Below are 20,635 nucleotides of genomic sequence, written 5' to 3'. Positions count from 1 at the left end.
GATAATATTTACTCTGTGTGAGATATTGTTCTAAGTGTTTCACATAGATGAACTTTATTTATATCCTCACAACCATCTGTTGGATGGATAGTATCGTTATTCCTTTTTTACAGATGGGGAAGCTGAAGCCCAAAGAGGATGTTATATAATATGAACAGGATTGAAGTCTGGAAGGCCATACATTATCAGAAACTCTCAAAGTTTCTCTAAGTAGAGGGCTATAGGTCATTTTAATTTTTATACTGCTTATGTTTTTAAAATTTTGATAATGAACATAAAAAATGCTATTTTAATACATAGTACAGTAGTTTTTAGTGGCTTTATCATAGTTGGAAATGAGAAATCCTCATCTGTGTTGGTGGGTTGAAATTGAAATGTCCCTGTTAACCACTAATGCAATACAGATTTGATTTATTCTCTTTGCCTTTTTAGCATCAAGAAATCATTATACAGTTTATTAAAGACCTCTTGCTTCTGATTATCTTTAATACTTAGATAATTAAGTTGGGATTGCATCAGTGTACCACTTTTGGGGAGAAAAGAAAAGTCTGTTGAAAGATTGAATGGAAATAACTTTTGACTGTAAATAGGGATGAAATCTTAAATGATTGTCTTTCATTCTTAATAAATTCAAGGTTTTCAGTGGTATACAAATACTTTTGAGGAAGATTTGTATGAAATAATTTTTTGTGACCTTTGGGCCAGAATGTATTCTTATCTTTTCTCCTTCTTCACCTCCTCTGTCTGCTTCCTCCTATGTTTGATAAATGTTGAACTACTGGTCATGCTAACACCTGTATCTGTGATCTAGATTCACTTCTTTTTCTTCCCCTTCTCTTAGCCTAATGCTAAAGAAATGGGTATTGGTGATTTTCCTGGCAATTTACTCAAAATATCGCATGAGTATTTTATATTGAAGAATAAGTACTATTTAGAAGAAAATTTTTATTGAGGTATAATTGACATATTAGTTTCACGTGCATAAAGATTTGATATTTGTACACATTGTAAAATGATTATCTTAGTTAAGTCTAGTCATCACCTATCACGTAGTTACAGAATAGTTTTTTCTTATGGTGAGGACTTTCAAGATTTATTGTTTTAGCAACTTTCAAATATGCAACACAGTATTGTTAACTCTAGTCACTATGCTATACATTTCATTCCCATGCCTTATTAGTAACTGAAAGTTTGTACCTTTTGACCATGTCACCTCCTTTCATAGATTAATTTCTTAAAGACAGTTTTTGGCCCTCTGCTCACTCAAGTCCTTAGAGCTCTGCTGTCCAGTATGGTAGCCACTAGCCATGTTTGGCTATTTAAATTAAGTATAATAAAATGAAAACTTCAGTTCCTCAGTTATACTGACCTTATTTTAAATGCTCAGGAGCCACATGTAGCTACTCTACAGATTATAAACATTTCCATCATCACAGAAACTTCTGCTTGGCAGGGATGTCTTAGAGTCTTTGTGCTCTGCCCTGAATTTTTTAAGGTTTTCTGCAGCTCCTATTGACTTTCTTGTACTCTATCAAATTATAATTCATACCATCTTCAATCAAGTGGTCAAGAAAGCTGGCTACCTTATATGCCTCTCCTGTATCAGTGTATGTCATTGTAATAACGTCTTATCATGGTGAATAAGCAGAATCTTAAAGTCTTGAATAAGAACCATTTGTGACTGTATTATAAATGTCGTATATCCCCTGAAAGCATGTACATTGTGTCTTGTTCTTTTAGAGGAAGCATCTGGTATCATATATCATTCTTCTATATAGAAATTAGTTCCTTTAATAATATATTTGGAGTGAATGAAAAAATTCTTTAACCCTTTAAATCTAGATAAAAAGATTTTGTTAAGGTTTCTATAATCACTGCTGTAAAGTTTTTCTAATTAGTCCAGATCATTGACTGGTTGCTTAAAATGGAAAACCATGTTAAAATTTATAAAGTTTAATATACTTCTAGTCATTAGGATCTCTGTAGGTAATAATATTATCCTGGTGGAACTAGAATTGTTTAAGTAATTATACAATTACTGTTAATGTTTCTTATCATGCTTTTTATCCAGATTGGAAGCTTCTGGGGAGCAGGAGCCATGTCTTTATGATTTTTCCTATTTTCTACAGCACCTGGCACCATGATTTGTTCTTAATAAGTTCTTGTTATAGTTTACTGAATTGATTTATTTTCTTCTGTTGCTCACTGTACAGGACAGAACTTACAAAAAGCGTGGTGCTCCCTGAACTAATAGAACTCTCTAGGGATGAAGGCAGCAGTGTGCGGCTTGCAGCTTTTGAAACTTTGGTTAATCTACTTGACGTATTTGATACAGGTACATCTTCATGTGGACACATCTTTGCTTCTGGGTTGTGAATTCAAGCCCTGCATTGGGCTCTATGCTGGGTATGGAGCCTAATTTAAAAAAAATCAATTAGCTTCTTAAGGAAGGGTCTTCTAAGAAGTCAAGGTGAAGAAATTCAGTAAACAGGCTCACCGAAAGTCTGAGCCCCTCCATCTGGCATTAAAATTTTTGATGATCTCAACTCTCTTCTCAGTGCTGCTTCTCCCACACCTCCCCCACCAATGCTGGCAGATATTTTCTGTTACTGTATGGCTAACAGAGTAATTTTTCTTTCTGGAATCTGTGTGTATGTCTTAATTCTACTTGTGTGGGTAACTAGATCTAAAGTCTTTTCTTTTGTTTTCCAGATGACAGGAGTCAAACCATACTTCCCTTAGTGAAATCATTTTGTGAAAAATCTTTCAAAGCAGATGAATCCATTCTTATTTCCTTATCTTTCCATTTAGGAAAACTATGCCATGGACTATATGGTATGATATATCTTAAGAATTTTAAGATTGTAGATATTTTTTTCCTTTTTGGGGGCATGTGGGTAGCTCAGTGGCTGTACATCTGCCTTTGGCTCAGGTCATAATCTCAGGGTCCTGAGACCATCAAGTTCCCCGCAGGGAGCCTGCTCCTCCCTCTGCCTATGTCTCTACTGTGTGTCTCTCATGAATAAATAAATGAAATCTTTTTAAAAATATTTTTTCCTTTTTCTTTTACCCCAGCCATTAAATTTCAGCTCTCTAGTTATAAAACCTGTCCTTTAAGTGTGTGAAATCATAAGAGGCCTTAGATTTTTGATAGCATAATTTAGAATACATTTAAAATGAGTTTTCCTCTAATAGAACCTATTTGAAAGAATAGCAACAGAATGAAGTAGGCCTGGCCTTTTAAATTTCTGAATATTTTATATTTATGTATCAGTTGACATATAATAAAAGCTCAATTGACTATTGGTACATAGTAAATATACCCTTATTAACTATTTGTTGGATAATTAATATATCATGTGAGCAGTTCAGCTTAGAATTTAACATAATACTCACAACCTGGCATCTTGAACATATTACCCAGTTCTTAGCTTACTATAATAATGTAAGCATAAATTAAGTTACAACCATCTGGCATAGTAAAACATTTTAAAAAATGTATATTGTAGACTTTTAACAGGCTGTTGAAAATAAGTACTGCAATATATGGTGAGTTCCCAGCTCCCTAACATAGTTTATGAATGTGGAATCAGTCCATTGATAAAAATATTTCAAGTTTACTTTGCCATCTTTTAGATCAAGTTTTTAAGTACCTTCTTTGCAGAAACATAAGTATGTCTTTTCTACAAACAATTTTAGAATATTTATGATAAGTAAATAGCATTAATGACCCTGATATATTATTATTGTAGTGGCTTGTTAGTGGTCTGTGGTATGATACATCCTGCAGAAATTAATGCAGTTGTAATTTTTGCATTGCATAGTTTATACTATCAAAATTAAGTTGTTGTGAAAATTGACATGAAGTGAAACAATAGATCCATTAGATTTCTTCATAATAGGTATTCTTTCCTTGTTGCTTTTATTTATGATCTTTAGCCATTTATTTGAATATGTGGTTCCAATTATATATGTATTGTACCTTGCTTTTCTCTTTGTTTTTGTTTTCAATTAGAATGTTGAACACAAGTTTTACGTTTGTTTTAGGAATCTTTACTCCAGACCAACACTTGAGATTTTTGGAGTTTTATAAGAAACTCTGTACATTGGGTTTGCAACAAGAAAATGGACACAATGAAAATCAGATTCCACCCCAAATCCTGGAGCAGGAGAAGAAATATATTTCAGTACGGAAGAACTGTGCTTATAACTTCCCGGTAATAAATTATATATTTGAACTGACTAAACATTTTGATTATAACTTTAAAATATATGAATAGATAACATTTAAAAATGTGGCCATATTTGACACCTGCTGCTTAATTAGCCTTATATCTGGCATATACAGGAGGTACTAAGTAACATTGGTGTAATTTATGTTTGTCTTTATGTATAAATTAGAACTATATGCATGCATCTGGACCTTCTAAATATGATCTCTATCTAAATTATTATTCAGAGGACATGATTTCAATATAAATGAAATGATTATAATATTAGGTATTGATGCATGTTTTTCTCTCCTTCCCATTCATCTTCTCCCTTCCACCTCCACCAGGCCATGATTGTTTTTGTTGATCCTAAAAACTTCCACCTGGAACTCTATTCTACATTCTTCTGCCTTTGTCACGACCCTGAAGTACCAGTCAGATACACTATTGCTATTTGTTTTTATGAAGTAAGTCTGAAGAAGTGATACTACTTTATGTTTGTTGTTAATTCCACCCATATATGCTAGAGGATTTTTTTTGATATTGTGTACACTTCCATTTATAAAAGTTTATTACAAGATACGGGCTCCATATGTCTTTAATATTGTAGTCCTAAATGTTAAGATTCCCATAATTCTCTTAATATGTTTATGGAATTCATTTACATAAGCATATTATAATCATTTATCATGTATTAGTCCGTTCACTCCATATATCTATACTAAGTGCTTACTTTAAGTCAGAGATTGTGGTGTAAATATGGGTGTTGCAGCTTTGGAAGTAAAATCAGTTTTTATATGCTTTGCAATATTTGTTCTTGACTTTGCATCTAAACTCAAGACCCTAAGAATAAATGGAAAATTGAGAGATTATTTAAATTTATTATTTTTACTGCACATGGATCATGTTTCATGAACATAGCTGTTAGGTTCAGCTATTACAACAACTGTCTGTAATGTAAGAGCCAAAAGTGAATTTAAACTTTTATGACGGATTAACTGTGTAACACTTGAGGTTGAAATTTGGATATGTGTCTTAGATGATCCCAGTAAGCATATGTATGCTCTAGTGCAGTAAACATGTATAAAGTATAACTTACCAACTTTAAAATGTAAATATATCTTTATAAATAGCATAATAAATTATTTCCTTTCTTTATAAGAAATATCTATCCTTAGTCTCAGTGAGAAGATTTCAGCCACTTCCTTGCTGTGTTCCTACAGCAGAGCATTATGAGATTAGGTGAAAGTGTACAAGGTATCTATAGCATCATTATTATGTTGCTTAAGACTAGGAAATATTTCCTTAAAAGATGTAGTTAATTAAAATAATTCCAATGTTGCACAATTAACTCATCTTTGTAAATATACCTATAGAAATATGTTTTTGGAGAAGGGGAAACAACAGAGGGCACTGACTAGCTGAGTGAAATATCTGTTTCCATTCTACATTAAGTGGGCATTTAGCCTTGGTTGTTGTGTGTGCTTGTATTTGTTAGATGAATGGTCCCTAGAGACCTGTTCATAAGGTTAGTGTCTGAGAACACAATATTAATACAATATTAGAATTTTTACTTATGTTTATCTCGTCCCCTTAATATTTCATTTCTATTTGTGTTTTATAGTGGACATAATATGTTAACACCCTATACATAAACATCTTGAAATGTGTACTTAAAAATACTTCACTGTTAGAAGTGAGTTTGGAGATTGTTGATATAGCTCCTTGCTGGGTGGCCAGTTGCCATATTCTCTCAGTCAGGCCATGTAGGTAGGCTATTATTGATACTCCACAAAATAGATTGTTAGTCTAGGTTTATCCTCTTGAATAGTGAAAATTCGCTAGTGGGTTTAAATTTTTCTCACAGTGTTACTATAAAATTCTGATACTTACATTACTATGTTCTAACTTTATTCTTGTTTTTCAGAAATATATTATTTTGAAAATATTTTGAAAAAGTCAGAAACAACCATGTAGAACAAAGGTTTTTTTTTTTTAAACTCTGTCTTTATCCAGGAAGCTTTCCCCCCCTCAAATAAAAACTTACCCAGAGGCCCAATATGTAAAACAAAACAAAACAAAACCCAAAATCCTAAAACAAATTCCCCCAAAAAAACAAAAAAGAAAGGAAAATAAAAAAGTGAAGTAGAAACTGGTGAATTTACAATTGTGGGTTCTGAGTTTACTTGAGGAAATAAAACAAACCTGTTCACAGGGGAGCTAAATAAGACAGTTCCAGCTCCTCTTGTGCTGATTAAAGTCTTTGATGGGAAAAATCTTGGATGTCTTGCTTGCTCAGGAGTGCCTCCCACCCCCCCCGTCCCTGTGTCACACAGATCTTCTGTAGTGCTTCCCCTCTTTAGGAGGCACTGAACCGAGATGAATGCTTATATGCCTGCAATGTCCTGTAAGACCCTCTTGCCTGCTGTTAAGACTTTAAAATATGAGCTAGAGATGTCCTTGGACTTATTGCTTGTGATATGAAAATTGTGACTCAGATAAATCCATCTTGTTCTTTATACACCCACGTGGGCACTTACTTTCCCACCCTGTGTGTCCATGCTCCAGAGTATTAAAAAGCTGTTTTTCTGTGCACTTTTTTTTTTAGAAATCTAATTATCATATTTATGTTGTAACCTAGTTTCCTTTTAGAGGAAGCATCTAACAGGCATGTATTTTATAAAATTATTATAACCTTTAGATGTCTAATAGTTTTAAATCTGAGAGACTTTATTGCTCCTTTTTAGGTATCTAAACTTCTGAATTCTGGAGTATATTTAATACATAAAGAACTAATAACATTATTACAAGATGAATCACTGGAGGTAATATCTTCTTACTCTTTGGTTTTCACTTCTTTATGTTAAGTCTGAATGTATCAATGCCTTCCTCCTCCCCCACTTCTTAGGAATTGCATTAGGTCTGTCAGCTGACTAGCCCCCAAACCATCAAGACAATGTATCATTGTATCATAGACTGGAAATTGATATAATACCATATATATATGTTTAAATACATATGTACTTATGTATTTAAACATATATGTATTTACATACATAAAAACATACATAAAATACCATATATGTATGTTTGTTTATTAAGAAAAATTTAGGGGTGCCTGGGGGTGCTCAGTCATTTAAGTGTTCTGCCCTCAGCTCATGTCATGATCTCTGGGTCCTGGGATCAAGCCCTATGGTGGACTCCTTGCTCAGTGGGAAATCTGATTCTCTCTCTCCCTTTGACCCTCCCCATGTTGTGCTCTCTCTCCCTCAAATAAATTATAAAAACCTTTTAAAAAAATTTAGGAAATGCCAAAAAGTAGACAAAAAAGGACACCTTTAGTTTGAATCAATGTTTCTGTTTGTTATATTTTTAAAAATCTTTTTGCTATGAAAAGATTTTTGTTTTATACAATTGCAGTTGTATTTTATATCACATTTTATGCCTTTTTTCTCTCCTAGCGTTATTTGGGGAGTATATTTGGAGAGTTTGTGGAAACTTTGAAATACTTTATTATGATGCTGCATTTAGTATATCCTATTCATCCAAATGACTACTAGCTTGCCAAAGCTCAACTCATCAATATTTACACATTGCTGAGGGTGTTATCCAACATAAATTGCTTTTTAAAAGTTGAGAGGCAGTTTCTCAGCATATTGGTTGTATAGAAATAGCTGTCTCAGATCTAAACTGTTTGAACAATATCAAGAGGCAGATCTACTAACCTCTTTTCAAAGGTAGTTTTGATCAAGGCAGTTGATTATATTTCTGAGATGTTCTAGTAAGAAGATGGCAATGTAGGAAAATAGAAACTCCCCAAATGTTGTTTGGTAAATAATACTATTTCTGCACAGAAATTGACATATGAGGCTAATCTAAAATTAGAAAAACAGTAGTTGCTGTAACAATAATCAATAATAATCAATATCTCTATTAAAAGGTACTAGATGCTCTTATAGATCATCTTCCAGAAATCCTTGAACTTATGTCTACTGGTGGAGAAAGCAGTGTACAAGAAAATAAGGTAAATCCCATTATCAAAGAAATTCCTGAATGTTTTAAGTATGATCTTACTCTACAGAGGTGTGGGGAATCAATGAGAGAACGTACGGAAAACATTTAAAGTAGTTCTTGCCCTGTAATAGCAGGTGCTTCGTAAATGTCTGTTTGAGCTTCAACAGTGTGAATTCCCCTACAATTCTTCCATTACCATGGTTCTTATTTATTGTCCTTGGAGTTTACATTCATATTTTCAGTTTTTATTAGCATTAATTATTATTCCAAGAATAGCATCTGGTGTGGACAAAAGAGTAGGAAGCTAGAAGGTCAAAATTTTCCAACAGTGAAATAGAACCAATTTTACTGTAGTTCAAAGGATTGAGTCCTATTCTCTCTTTCAAAATTTTGTTTTCTGTAAACATAAATTTTACTTACAAATTTTTTAAAACATTTGATTTTGCCAGATAATTACCTCCTTGGGGCAGCTGAGATCCTCCTAAGTTCTCAAGTGAGCGAGAATATTCCTCTCCTCAGTGTGTTGTAAGACTGAATAGTTTGGCTGAATGTTGCAGTTGATTTATTATCATCAATCCTCTGATGTGCTTTCTTTTTCAGTTATCATCTCTGCCTGACTTGATCCCAGCCCTCACAGCCGCTGAGCAGCGAGCTGCAGCCTCCTTGAAATGGAGAACTCATGAGAAGCTCCTACAGAAATATGCCTGTCTGCCGCATATCATATCAAGTGATCAGATTTATTACCGTTTCTTACAAAGAATGTTCACGATCATGATGACAAATGTGAGCCCAGTACCTTTTATCTCCTTCTTTTGAACTCACATCTGATTTTGGAATTATCAAATTCTTCCCATTCTCAAGATAATACAACAAACTCTGTTTATTCCATTTTGCCCTAGAAGGATGTTATCCTAGAAGGATGTTATCTCCCCAGGTCCTCAAGGGGGAAATCAAGTTTCCCTGTGCTTCTCCACTAATGCTTGTTTTTGAACATTGTCTGCATAGCTGGATTGAAGAATGAACAAGTGTTATCCTTACTTACCCTTTTGACATATGTTGCCAACAAGAGTGTGAACAGACTCACTTCAAACTCAATATAGTTCTTCTCAGGAGACAGGTTGGCTGGAGTCTGTGATCTCTACTGCTAAGTCCCTTTTGCTCTGACATACACCTTTTATGTGTCGTAGTCTCAGAGCCTACCTCAGCTATGCCATATTGTCAAGATATCCCGTAAGCCGCTAAATCTTAATGGAGTTGCTTTTTCTTTTAAAGTACCTCTAAAAAGTGGCTGTGTAATAGGGAAAGCTTATATTAAATGCATGATAACCTGCTATGGATAGCCTTAAAATTAGAGTGAAAAGCAGGAAGAAAAAAAAAGTTTGTACTCAGAAATCCCCCAGAGAGTAAGTTGTCTACCTTTTCACAAAAATATCCAGAGGTTTATTTAACCCACAGCTCACTGTACATTTAATATGATGTCTTCCTACCCTTTTAAAGATTAAAAAAATCTTTAAGAACATTTTTATTTATTTATTTGAGATAGAAAGAGCAGTGAGAGCGAGCGAGCTAGAGAGTGCATGAGCAGGGGAAGGAGCAGATGGAGAGGGAGAAGCAGACTCCCCACTGAGCAGGGAGCCTGATTCTAGGCTTGATCCCAGGACCTGAGCTAAAGGCAGACACTTAACCCACTGAGCCACCCAGGTGCCCCCTTATCATTTTTGAAATATGAAAAAGTTCTGTGTATTGTGTATGTTTTAGAAGCCGTTAAAAATCACTTTATACTCTCATTGTTCTAAATAAGAGGGAGGTAATGAAATCTAATAGACATCTCAGAAACCCAAAATCAGCTTTTGCTTCAAAGATGAAAAAGAAATAAAAAATAACATTATTGGTGTCATTTACAACTTAAGTAAAAAAAAAATAGGCCTACATTTCATGAGCTAACACTTCTACAAGTTAATTTCATTCATCAAAGCAAAGCCTAGAGGACTAAGGTTACATTATAGGCTTACGTTATAGGTATAACAGTCTTAAATGATTTTGACAACAATGACTCCCATATTGGAGGACAGTGCATGAGTGTACCACATAGGAAATTTCACATAAAATTGAGCAGAATTGATGGATTATTTTACTCAGAAATGACGTATTTGAATGTCTGCTATGTGTTAGGCACTGTTTCAGGACTTAGGAATATAGGAGTGACTCCTATAGGAGTGACTCCTGCTCTTTTTTTTTAATTTTTAATTTTAATTTTTTAAAATTTATTTATGATAGTCACACAGGGAGAGAGAGAGGCAGAGACACAGGCAGAGGGAGAAGCAGGCTCCATGCACCGGGAGCCCGATGTGGGATTCGATCCCGGGTCTCCAGGATTGTGCCCTGGGCCAAAGGCAGGCGCTAAACCGCTGCACCACCCAGGGATCCCCAGACTCCTGCTCTTAACAGAGCTTATGTTCTGAAGGGGTGGTGGCAGGATAGATAATAAAACAGGGTCAGGGAATATATTAACAGCTGCTAGTAAGTGCTATGAAGTTTGATCTTAATTGTTTATCTCAGCCTGATGATTTAGTAGGCATGCTGTATTTACAAAGCTAAGAAGACATAATTATGCCATATTTTTAACTTCACTTATCAAGAAAGAAATGATTTACAACATAGAGTATGAACAAAGCACTTGCAAGCCTAAGAGATTTGTTTTACCTTCTTTTACAAGACAGTGATTCCACACTTAAAAGGAGATACATGATTATTATAGCATGTTTTCCATGATCAAAGAGGATACTTTATTCTGCTTCAATATTCTCTGGAGAAAAGAAAGATTTATATTTTCCACTCCATACCTAATGGCTAGAAGACTCATGCATTCATTCAGCAAAATTTATTGAGTGCTTACTATGTGCCAAGCACTATATCCAGGGTACCTAAAAGAGACAAAGGAAATATTATCCTGGAATCTGAAATTTCACTGGAGACAGACAGTAAACCAACATATGTAGATAGTATGTCAGGAAAGAACAACAGTGAAACAGTAAAGCAGGGTAGAGAATGAGGAACGTGACAGTGGGTAGTAGGATGCTCTTGTGGAGAGAAGATAGTGGTCAGGAAGGAGTCCTCTCTGATCAAGTACACTTCATGCAGAGGTTTGAACCAAGTAAAGGAGTTACCGTGTGGAAGTCTGAAGGACAGGTGGCCTGGGCAAAGGGAATAGTGTGGTTGCATGAGGAGCAAGGAAGCTGGTGTGGTGAGTGGCAGAGAGATGAGGCAGGGGGTGGTGGGGCCCGCAGCACAGTGTACTTTCAGGGCCTTGACATGGAATCCAGCTTGTATTCTCTGAAACATGGAAAGTCTTTGGAAGGTTTTTAGTAATGATTTTTTTTCTACTTTTGTTATAAAAAAATTGTAAAGATACAGAAAGGCAGAGAAAATGATGAACCCCCATGTAGAACTCAGCTAGACTGAATAGTTATTAACATTTTGCCATATCCACTTTTTCTGTTTCATTGTGCTGAGGAATTTTAAATTCTAGGTATCATTATATTTTGTCTCTGAACATTTCAGTGTTCATCTCTAACAAAGGACATCCTCCTATATAATCACAATATAGTCATTGCATTTTACAAAGCAGACAATTATTCTTCAATGTTGTTTCATATCTATGCAGTCCACATTGGCCCCCTAAGTATATTTTATAATTGTTTTATTCCATATAGGATCCAATGCATATCCATATAGGATCTACATTGCCGTTGGCTGTTACAACTCTTAATTGTCTTTTAATTCAGAACAGGCTCCCGCTTCTCCCTTTCGCCACTTTTTCATGACATTGAATTGTGGAAGAGACTTTGTTGTCCTGTAGAATATTCCGATTCTCTGTCAGAGTGCTGCTGCTTCATGGTTCACCTATTCTCAATATTTCTTGTAAATGGGAAATTAGAGCTAATAGAAAATTAACCTAAAGCTCACTGAATTTTAGGTTACACATTTTTGGTGAGAATACTTCTTGGACACCACTTTACATTTTATATTGCATCCTATCCAGAATGTGTTTCTCGGTCAGTTAGCTCAGAGTGTTTGTCCAGGTGGGGACAGCTTTATCAGCCTGGTGCAAAATTATATTTTCTCTTTCAAGGTACACTGTACCCTGAAGCTGATGGTTGGAACACTCTGAACACCATGTTTTCCATCAACCTTAACACTCATTAGGCAACCACTGGTGATCCTTCCTGAATCTGTTTTCATAAGAACTTGCAGAAGAGTGATTTTTAAAAATTCTATCACTTCTACATTTTTCATGACATTCTTCCATGAAGAGATGCTCTTCTTTATCCATTTGGGTAATTTGATTACACTGAAATATATTTCCTCATGTAATCCTTAGTTTTTTTTCCTCCTGCTGTCAGTTTTTAGAGCTGGGAACTGGTGCAGTAACCACACCCAGTGGTGACAACTGAGTTTTGTTTTGGTTTTGTCTCCCTTTCAGGCTCATTCTCTAATATTAGATATTGTTTTAATCAAATGCAGTCATTGTTTGTGTACTCAGATTGTCACAATTTACTCAGGCAGGCCCTGACATGTTTTTGATATGATTACCTTCATCTTTGATTTCTGGCCCAAAAGATAGCTTATGTTATACTGTGAGGTAAAAAATATATATATTTTCATATGACTAGTATTGATGTGTTTGAAATTCTATTAGTATACCCAAATTGAAGAAGAGAGGTTTTTATTCAGTTCATTTATCTAAAATTCATTTTTAAAATTCCAGTGGTGCTTCTCTTTATGTACCTTTCTTAAATTTTCTGTTGTAATTCATAGGGAATACTCTCCTTTTACGTTTAACACATCAAAAATACCACACAGAATAGTACTCTAGAGAAAAAGAGCTTGTATAAAACATGAGAGGAGGTAGTAGGCTACTCCCCGCAGTGTAAAGTTTTATTCTACTTGAATTTCAAGGATCCCCACTATAATACTCTGAATCTTTGAATATTAAATATGATGGTATTTATATGTAAGCCAAGGTGGTGAATACGAATTTTTTACTGGTTGAGAGATTTTTTTTTCTAATATATAATTTGAACCCAGTAAAGATAGATAATAGAATTCATTTACAGTTGACAAATTCTGCCCAGTGATAAGATGGAAAGTCAGAAGACAAAGGATTATAGAACACTAGTCAGAGTCACTGACATGGTGTCCCTTGGATTCTAAATTTTATCTGTGATATAGGCCAGGGATCTCGATGGATGGTCGAAGAGGCAGAAGCAAGCGGAAGGATTGAAGGGTACACTTGATCATATGATTTCTAGATTTCAATTTAGAAGTGGCACATTTTTGGTGATTAGGTCTGAGGCAGGGCATGTTCTTGCAATATTTGTTGAATAAATGAATGACAAGGTCCAGGGAATGGCTAAGAGAATGGATGGCTGAAATGTTTTTGGGGAGAATGCCACTTAACGATGAAGTGGTAGAGAAAGGAGAGTCAACTAAAAATCAGAACTGGATGATTTGGAAATGACTCTGCCAAACTAAATTAACTTTGTTATGTGATGCATTAGTTGATCTGCCTGAGTGATATTCACACTGAATTAGGAAGACACTTCCTCGGTGATTTGAGAGGCAGACAAAATTGCTCTTACTTTTAGCCAAAACTGAAAATTGATCTGTGGAGCAAAACTGTTCTATAAGATTGGCCTAATTGTCTTTCCTACCTGTTTCTTTAAGAATGTCTTACCTGTCCAAAAGGCAGCTTCACGAACTCTATGCATTTTTCTACGTTATAATCGTAAACAAGAACAGAGACATGAGGTCATTCAGAAATTAATTGAACGTAAGTAATCATTGCCTTTCATTTGGAAAAGCAGAAAGTAAACTGGCCTTAGTTATCTTGGGCCAACATTATGTATCATTTTGCCGTGATGTTGATAAATATCTAGAGTGTGTTTGTATTTGAGTTTTGTAGGTTATTTATTTATTTTTTGCTTTAGAAATTTAAATGACAGGATCGGTCTGTGATTGAATGGGAGAAATATTTACTCTGGGCCTTCTTTAGTGAGTTTCTACACTTGAGAAATTAAAATAATGTATATATATATATTTTTAAATTTATTTTTTATTGGTTTTCAATTTGCCAACAGAATAACACCTAGTGCTCATCCCATCAAGTGCCCCCTTCAGTGCCTGTCACCCAGTCACCCCCACCCCCCGCCCACCTCCCCTTCCACCACCCCTAGTTCATTTCCCAGAGTTAGGAGTCTCTCATGTTCTGTATCCCTCCCTGATATTTCCCACTCGTTTTCTCCCCTTCCCCTTTATTCCCTTTCACTATTTTTTATATTCCCCAAATGAATGAGACCATATAATGTTTGTTCTTCTCTGATTGACTTATTTTACTCAGCATAATACCCTCCAGTTCCATCCACGTCGAAAGCAAATGGTAGGTATTTGTCGTTTCTGATGGCTGAAGAATATTCCATTGTATACATAGACCACAGCTTCTTTATCCATTCATCTTTTGATGGACACCGAGGCTCCTTCCACAGTTTGGCTGTTGTGGACATTGCTGCTAGAAACATTGGGATGCAGGTGTCCCGGCGTTTTGTGGCATCTGTATCTTTGGGGTAAATCCCCAGCAGTGCAATTGCTGGGTTGTAGGGCAGATCTATTTTTAACTCTTTGAGGAACCTCCGCACAGTTTTCCAGAGTGGCTGCACCAGTTCACATTCCCACCAACAGTGTAAGAGGGTTCCCTTTTCTCCGCATCCTCTCCAACATTTGTGGTTTCCTGCCTTGTTAATGTTCCCCATTCTCACTGGTGTGAGGTGGTATCTCATTGTGGTTTTGATTTGTATTTGTCACATATAATTTCATGTAGGAAAGATTAAACTTATCTTTTTTGTTGTTGTTGTTTCTAGAACTGGGCCAAGGAAAAAGTTATTGGAATAGACTTCGATTTTTGGATACCTGTGAATTTATTATAGAGATCTTTTCCAAGTCATTTTTCTGTAAATATTTCTTTCTACCTGCTATTGAACTGACACATGATCCGGTGGCAAATGTAAGGTATGCTACTAATCCAAAGAAATACTTGAAAATATTGTACGTTTAAGTTTATCTACTATAAAAAAAAAAAAAGTTTATCTACTATAATTCATCTTCTGATCTACTATAATGTACTTACACTTTGAAATTCCTGGTAGTCTTAATTCATGAGCCTCAATAGGACTTGGAGGCATAATCTTGTTTATTGGGTTGAGAGAGTAGTAGTCAAAGCCAGAGTGGCAGGCTTCTCCTGCCACTTGGATAAATATATACATTGGTGTCAGGAGAAGGTTGAGTAGATATTCTTAATTTGTGGATTTTCTGAGACTAAAGAAAATAACTTAAAGTTGGCTTGGCCAAGTTCTGTCCATTTTTAGAGGCAATCAGGATTGGATTTTGTTTCGTATTTTTAGTGTAAGAAAATACAGAAAATGCTACTGCATTGGCTTCAGTATTTTTACATCTAACTATGTTGTTAATATTTTGCAAATTGAAGTTGTGACTCTAGAAAATCAGCTCCCGGTATGATGAATTATCATTTATCAAGCAGTTGATAAAGATTATTTGAAAGGAAATGAAATCATCTCTACCCTGGTCAATATGACTAAATGCATAGCACTGACCCTAAGAGATAGCAACCTGACAATTCAAAAACCAAATGAAGATTAATTGAACATTGCTCCATAAATATTGGTTATTTTTGGAGGGTAAGAGATCATTGCATAGCAATTTGTCTTGGTTTCAGTCTTCTTCTTTTTTTAAAAGATTTTATTTATTTATTCATGAGAGACACAGAGAGAGAGGCAGAGACACAGGCAGAGGGAGAAGCAGGCTCCCCATGGGAAGCCTAATGTGGGACTCAATCCTAGGACTCTGGGACCACGACCTGAGCCAAAGGCAGACACTCAACCTTTGAGCCACCCAAGTTTCAGTCTTCTACCTGGGCAGCTGCCAGCCAAACAAACAGATTCAGCAACACCGTATGCTAATTGGCTTTTGGATACAAAGCATTTGCCCAACTCTGTAGAGATATTATTTAGAATGAAAGCCACCACAGGCAAGATTGGTGGGATCATGCAGTTAGAAGGAGGGTTTCTGGAGCTATACCACCTGGCCTGATTTCCAGCTATATACTAGCTGTGGTCTTTGGGCAAGTTACATAATCTCTCCGTGCACTAATTTCCTTAATTACCCAATTTCATAGGGTGTTCTGAGGAATAAATACCTGAGATAATGTATATAACAAAGTTAGCTTACCAGAAAGATGTGACATCTAATCTTAAAATCTTTATAATCTCACGGGTCCAGGAGTCTCACAGAGATAAATCACCGCTGTGGCTTCTTCTGTACCTTCTGTTGAATATGTTTTCTAGACCTACCTTGAGTTATGAAGAATGAAGTATGCATAATAGTCTGTTGTTTCTGTTTTTCCTTAAGTGAATGTTTAAAATTTGAATTCATTGATTATAGACAATATGAAGCCTGGAAAGACCATTGGTATTCCAAAGGAACCTTCCCCTTTGCCAGAAATGCAAAAAATTCTCTTTGGGGCAACTGGGGCCTCTTAATTTAAAGAAAGCATCACCAGGATCCGTGGTGAGCTCTGAGTGAGTTTAAGACCATTATTGCTATGAACAGAGCTGAAAATTCTGGAGGAAGAGCCTATTTAGTCTTTTTGCTTGAATAAAAAGCAATTTTTTTTTTTTTTTTTTTTTTTTTTTTTAACGAAGAATCCTCAACTGTGAGCTTAGCTGACAAGGTGTCCTGGAAACTCTGGGAATGGGACTTGGTTGTCTCAAATTGGCATAGGAGTAAAAAAAAAATAGTATTTGGAGAGCACTAAGATGAATGAATTGATACAGCAGCTAAAACATAGGCAACCACCTAGCATCCCTCCTTAAAGCCAGCCCTGGCAGAGTGGTAGAGTAGTAGCTTATCAAAGCAGAGAATTTTTTTTTGTACTGTTTCTTCCTAGGAAGCTTTCTGTACTTCCCCGGATTGCTTCTCCCCTCTTTGGCATTCTTCAGCCTGCGTGTTGCTTCCTTATCCATGTGGTATAGACTGGGATGGCGCTTAGACTCTGTCCTTTTATCTTTTCTTGAATTGCACCTACAGCCTTGGTGATCTGTCCAGTCTCATGAGTTGCATATCATCTGTGTGCTAAAGATTCCTGACTATATGGATATCCCTCTTGGACAGGAGCCACGTTGAACTAGCTGCCCACCTAGCATTTCCATGGCATGTCCAACAGGTGCCTCAGACTCAGTCTGTCCCAAAGTAAATCCTCATCTCCTGCACCCGCACACACCCTTGCTCCTTCTGCAGTGTTCTCCCTCTGAGCAAATGACCATAGCACCTTAGCACCCACTCAGGTCAAAACCTTAACCTCTTTTCTGCCAACCCACTGTAGTCCCTCAGCACATCCTGCTGCTTGCAAAATATACTGAGTCCAACTGCTTCTCCCCTCCTGACTGCTAGCACTGTAATTCAGGCGGCCACCATCTCCTGCCTGAATTACTGCCAGAGCCTCCCTATTGTTTCCCTTCCATCCCCAAGCACCTACAGTCTCCTCTCTCTTAGCCTCAGTAGTCAGATGGTCCTTCCTGCATGTTAAGTCGGATCACTTCATTCCTCGGTGCAAAATTCTCCATGACTTCCTACGGTGCTCAAAGGAAAAGCCAGTCTTCAAGCAGTGGTCTACAAGGCCCTGCAGGAGCTGGCCTCCTGTTGACAGTTTGGGCCAATTTGCCGATTTGGAGTAATACCCTAGGCAAGCTCCCCCTGTAGAGCATTTGTACATACTGCAGGCCCCTGCCTGTCATGTTCCTCTCCAGATGGTCACATTACTTCCTAATTTTCTTTAAGTCTTTGCTTAAATATTCTCTTTTCAATGAAACCTTTGCTGAAACCCTCTGTGACCACGTGTTTTAAAAATGTAATGCCTCTCTGGTACTCTCTCATCTTTTCCTGCTTTATTTTTCTCCACAGCCCTTAGTACTATCTGATGGACATTTTACTGATTTCCTTATTCTTTCTTCCCTGCCCCATACTACAGTGTAAGCTCCCTGAGAGCAGAGAAATTGTTGGTTTTATTCAGTTGTATTTCTGCACCCACAATGAGTGCTTGACTCATCACAGACACTTCATAAACATTTGCGACATGATGAAAAACAAAACAAAAACAAAAAGAACTCCCAGGCTATCCAGAGTTTGAATTTTCTCTCAATTTCATGTTACTATTATTTTTTAGTTATTAAATGTATTCAAAAGCAAATACTGTTTAATTTATTGTAGAATGAAACTTTGCTACTTGTTACCCAAAGTGAAATCTACCCTGAAGATCCCTGCAGATAAGCATCTACTGCAGCAGTTAGAAATGTGTGTGAGAAAACTCCTCTGTCAAGAAAAAGATAAGGATGTTCTGGCTATTGTGAAAAGAGTAAGTATCACTCTTACCACCACATCTGTGTGTCTTGCATGTAGATAGTGTCAATCATGGCTTCCCTGTTTTAGCTTGACGGGATAGCAGTATGTTAAAATATTCATATCGTTGCTAGAGGAGTATCAGTAACTGACTTGGCTGATGGGTGCTACAGCTAGTAAAGTTCCTACCAAGGGGCACTCAGACATTCAACTTCCATTACTAGTAAGACAAGCATCATGAGAGGGAAGCTGGCACATTTGAGGCACTTAGGAAAACTTTGTTGGTAAAATTAGGAAAGTCACACTTCATGGAAATTAGCCCTGGAAGGGCCTTCATGATCTCTTTGATTTTGCAAATCAAAGGCCTAGAGGTAGTAAATGTCTGCTTGAGATCTCATTATCAAGTGGCAGAGCTGGAGCCAGAATATAGATCTCTTACCCTGAGTACATTTCTTTTTCAGTAATGTGACATTGTGTCTTACATGTTTGTTGTTTGTTTTGTTTTACATTGGGTTTTATATGGATTGTTTGGAAATATTAGAAACTAAAACAGGAGAAGTTCGGGTTATTGAAGTCCAACCTGAAAATACTTTATAGTCTTCAAAAACTTCTTGCTTAAAATGTGTAACTTATTAAGTCAAATTAATAGTGGTTACTTCTATGAATCTGAATGTGAACTTTAGCTTTCTGATTTGTACTGAGAGGAATTAATTTATTAATGTCTTTAACTTAGCATCAGTGATGAGGAAAAAAAAGAATCCTTTGATTTTTTTTCCCCCTTTGGTTTCTAGAGATCATTACCAGATGTCACACAAGGAACTTTTTAATAAAGTGATTTGACAATGTAGTATAATTAGTATACTCTTGTTTTACTGAAATATGAATTCCTCTTTTACCAACTAAACTAACCAGAAATACCCAGAGTCTTGACATGCAGCTACATCTAAAAATGTATATAATATGTATTACATGTATTTGTTTCTACCAGCTATTTCTGTCCTTACTATTTAATTACAGAAGTTTAGGCAATAGTTAACTTTTAAAATAATAAACATATGAGGGTTAGTTACTTTTCTGAAAGAATTTATTAACCCAAAATATATATAAACTAACCCTTTAAGTAGGGACAAAAATGATGTAATTAATGGATTATTAATGTACAATAGATTATTCTGGACTAGAGCTCTTTGAGTATATGTCATGTGAGGAAGCCAGATCAATCCCATGAAAGTTCTATAGTATAATGTTTATCAAACAAGTCTTGGCATGGGAACCTCTGACTTCAGTATAAAAATGGCATGGCTTATGCTAGTCAGTTTTTTAAGATGGGAAGTAATTTTATTTAAAAGGGATATTTCATGGCATAAATTGTAATATTTTCACAAATTTCGGCATAAAAATAGGCTTCAAATAAATACTGCATTTGTAATGGTTATCTTTGGGCATAAGAATATACGAATGTACTTTATTTAGGCCATGAGAGTTACTCCTGGAGAGAAGTATTGTCCTCTGTCACAGTCAGAATCCTGGGTTAGATGGACCATTGTTTGGTTGAACAGTTTGTTTTAGACTAACGTGTTCTGAAAGAGAAATAGTAAGTTGAGAAATACTTTTAGGGAAAAGTCTTTCTTTATGGTTAGAATGTCATAATGGTCAAAAGTTTCTGCAGAAAGGACTAAGGATTTTCATCCAAATGAGAGTTTGCTTTATTATATAGTTAGCTAAAATTTTCAAAAATTCAAAAAGTATCTTGTATTCTAAAATTCAGAGAAGAGTGGCCCTGGGAGTTATTAGAAGTTTGTTAATTTACATGTGTTTTGTGTGTTCAGTGTCCCTTGAGACTTGCTCATCTTAAGGTTAAAGTCTTTTACAAGTATAAATGGATCCTGGCATTAGGAGACTAATTAAAAATACAGTGCAAAATTGGAAAGAACCTCAGATAT

At 35.8% G+C, this 20,635-nt stretch overlaps 1 protein-coding gene across 4 annotated transcripts in view; it reads left to right on the top strand.

Annotated features, from left to right (window-relative positions):
- The window catches only part of PPP4R4 (protein phosphatase 4 regulatory subunit 4), a 99,094-nt gene that overhangs the window by 60,421 nt on the left and 18,038 nt on the right, over nucleotides 1-20,635 (top strand). For all 4 annotated transcript variants that reach the window (XM_041759947.1, XM_041759946.1, XM_041759948.1 and 1 more), the window contains 10 exons: nucleotides 2,214-2,335; nucleotides 2,713-2,835; nucleotides 4,048-4,217; nucleotides 4,559-4,678; nucleotides 6,959-7,036; nucleotides 8,152-8,235; nucleotides 8,826-9,008; nucleotides 13,953-14,058; nucleotides 15,143-15,290; nucleotides 18,564-18,708. In XM_041759947.1, coding sequence (XP_041615881.1) covers nucleotides 2,214-2,335; nucleotides 2,713-2,835; nucleotides 4,048-4,217; nucleotides 4,559-4,678; nucleotides 6,959-7,036; nucleotides 8,152-8,235; nucleotides 8,826-9,008; nucleotides 13,953-14,058; nucleotides 15,143-15,290; nucleotides 18,564-18,708 — 1,279 coding nt within the window. The remainder of the gene's footprint in view (nucleotides 1-2,213; nucleotides 2,336-2,712; nucleotides 2,836-4,047; nucleotides 4,218-4,558; nucleotides 4,679-6,958; nucleotides 7,037-8,151; nucleotides 8,236-8,825; nucleotides 9,009-13,952; nucleotides 14,059-15,142; nucleotides 15,291-18,563; nucleotides 18,709-20,635) is intronic.

This window comes from Vulpes lagopus, chromosome 6 (genome assembly GCF_018345385.1).
Source record: "Vulpes lagopus strain Blue_001 chromosome 6, ASM1834538v1, whole genome shotgun sequence".
In the NCBI taxonomy this organism is placed as follows: domain Eukaryota; kingdom Metazoa; phylum Chordata; class Mammalia; order Carnivora; family Canidae; genus Vulpes; species Vulpes lagopus.
This window is presented reverse-complemented; position numbering and strand designations above follow the sequence as displayed.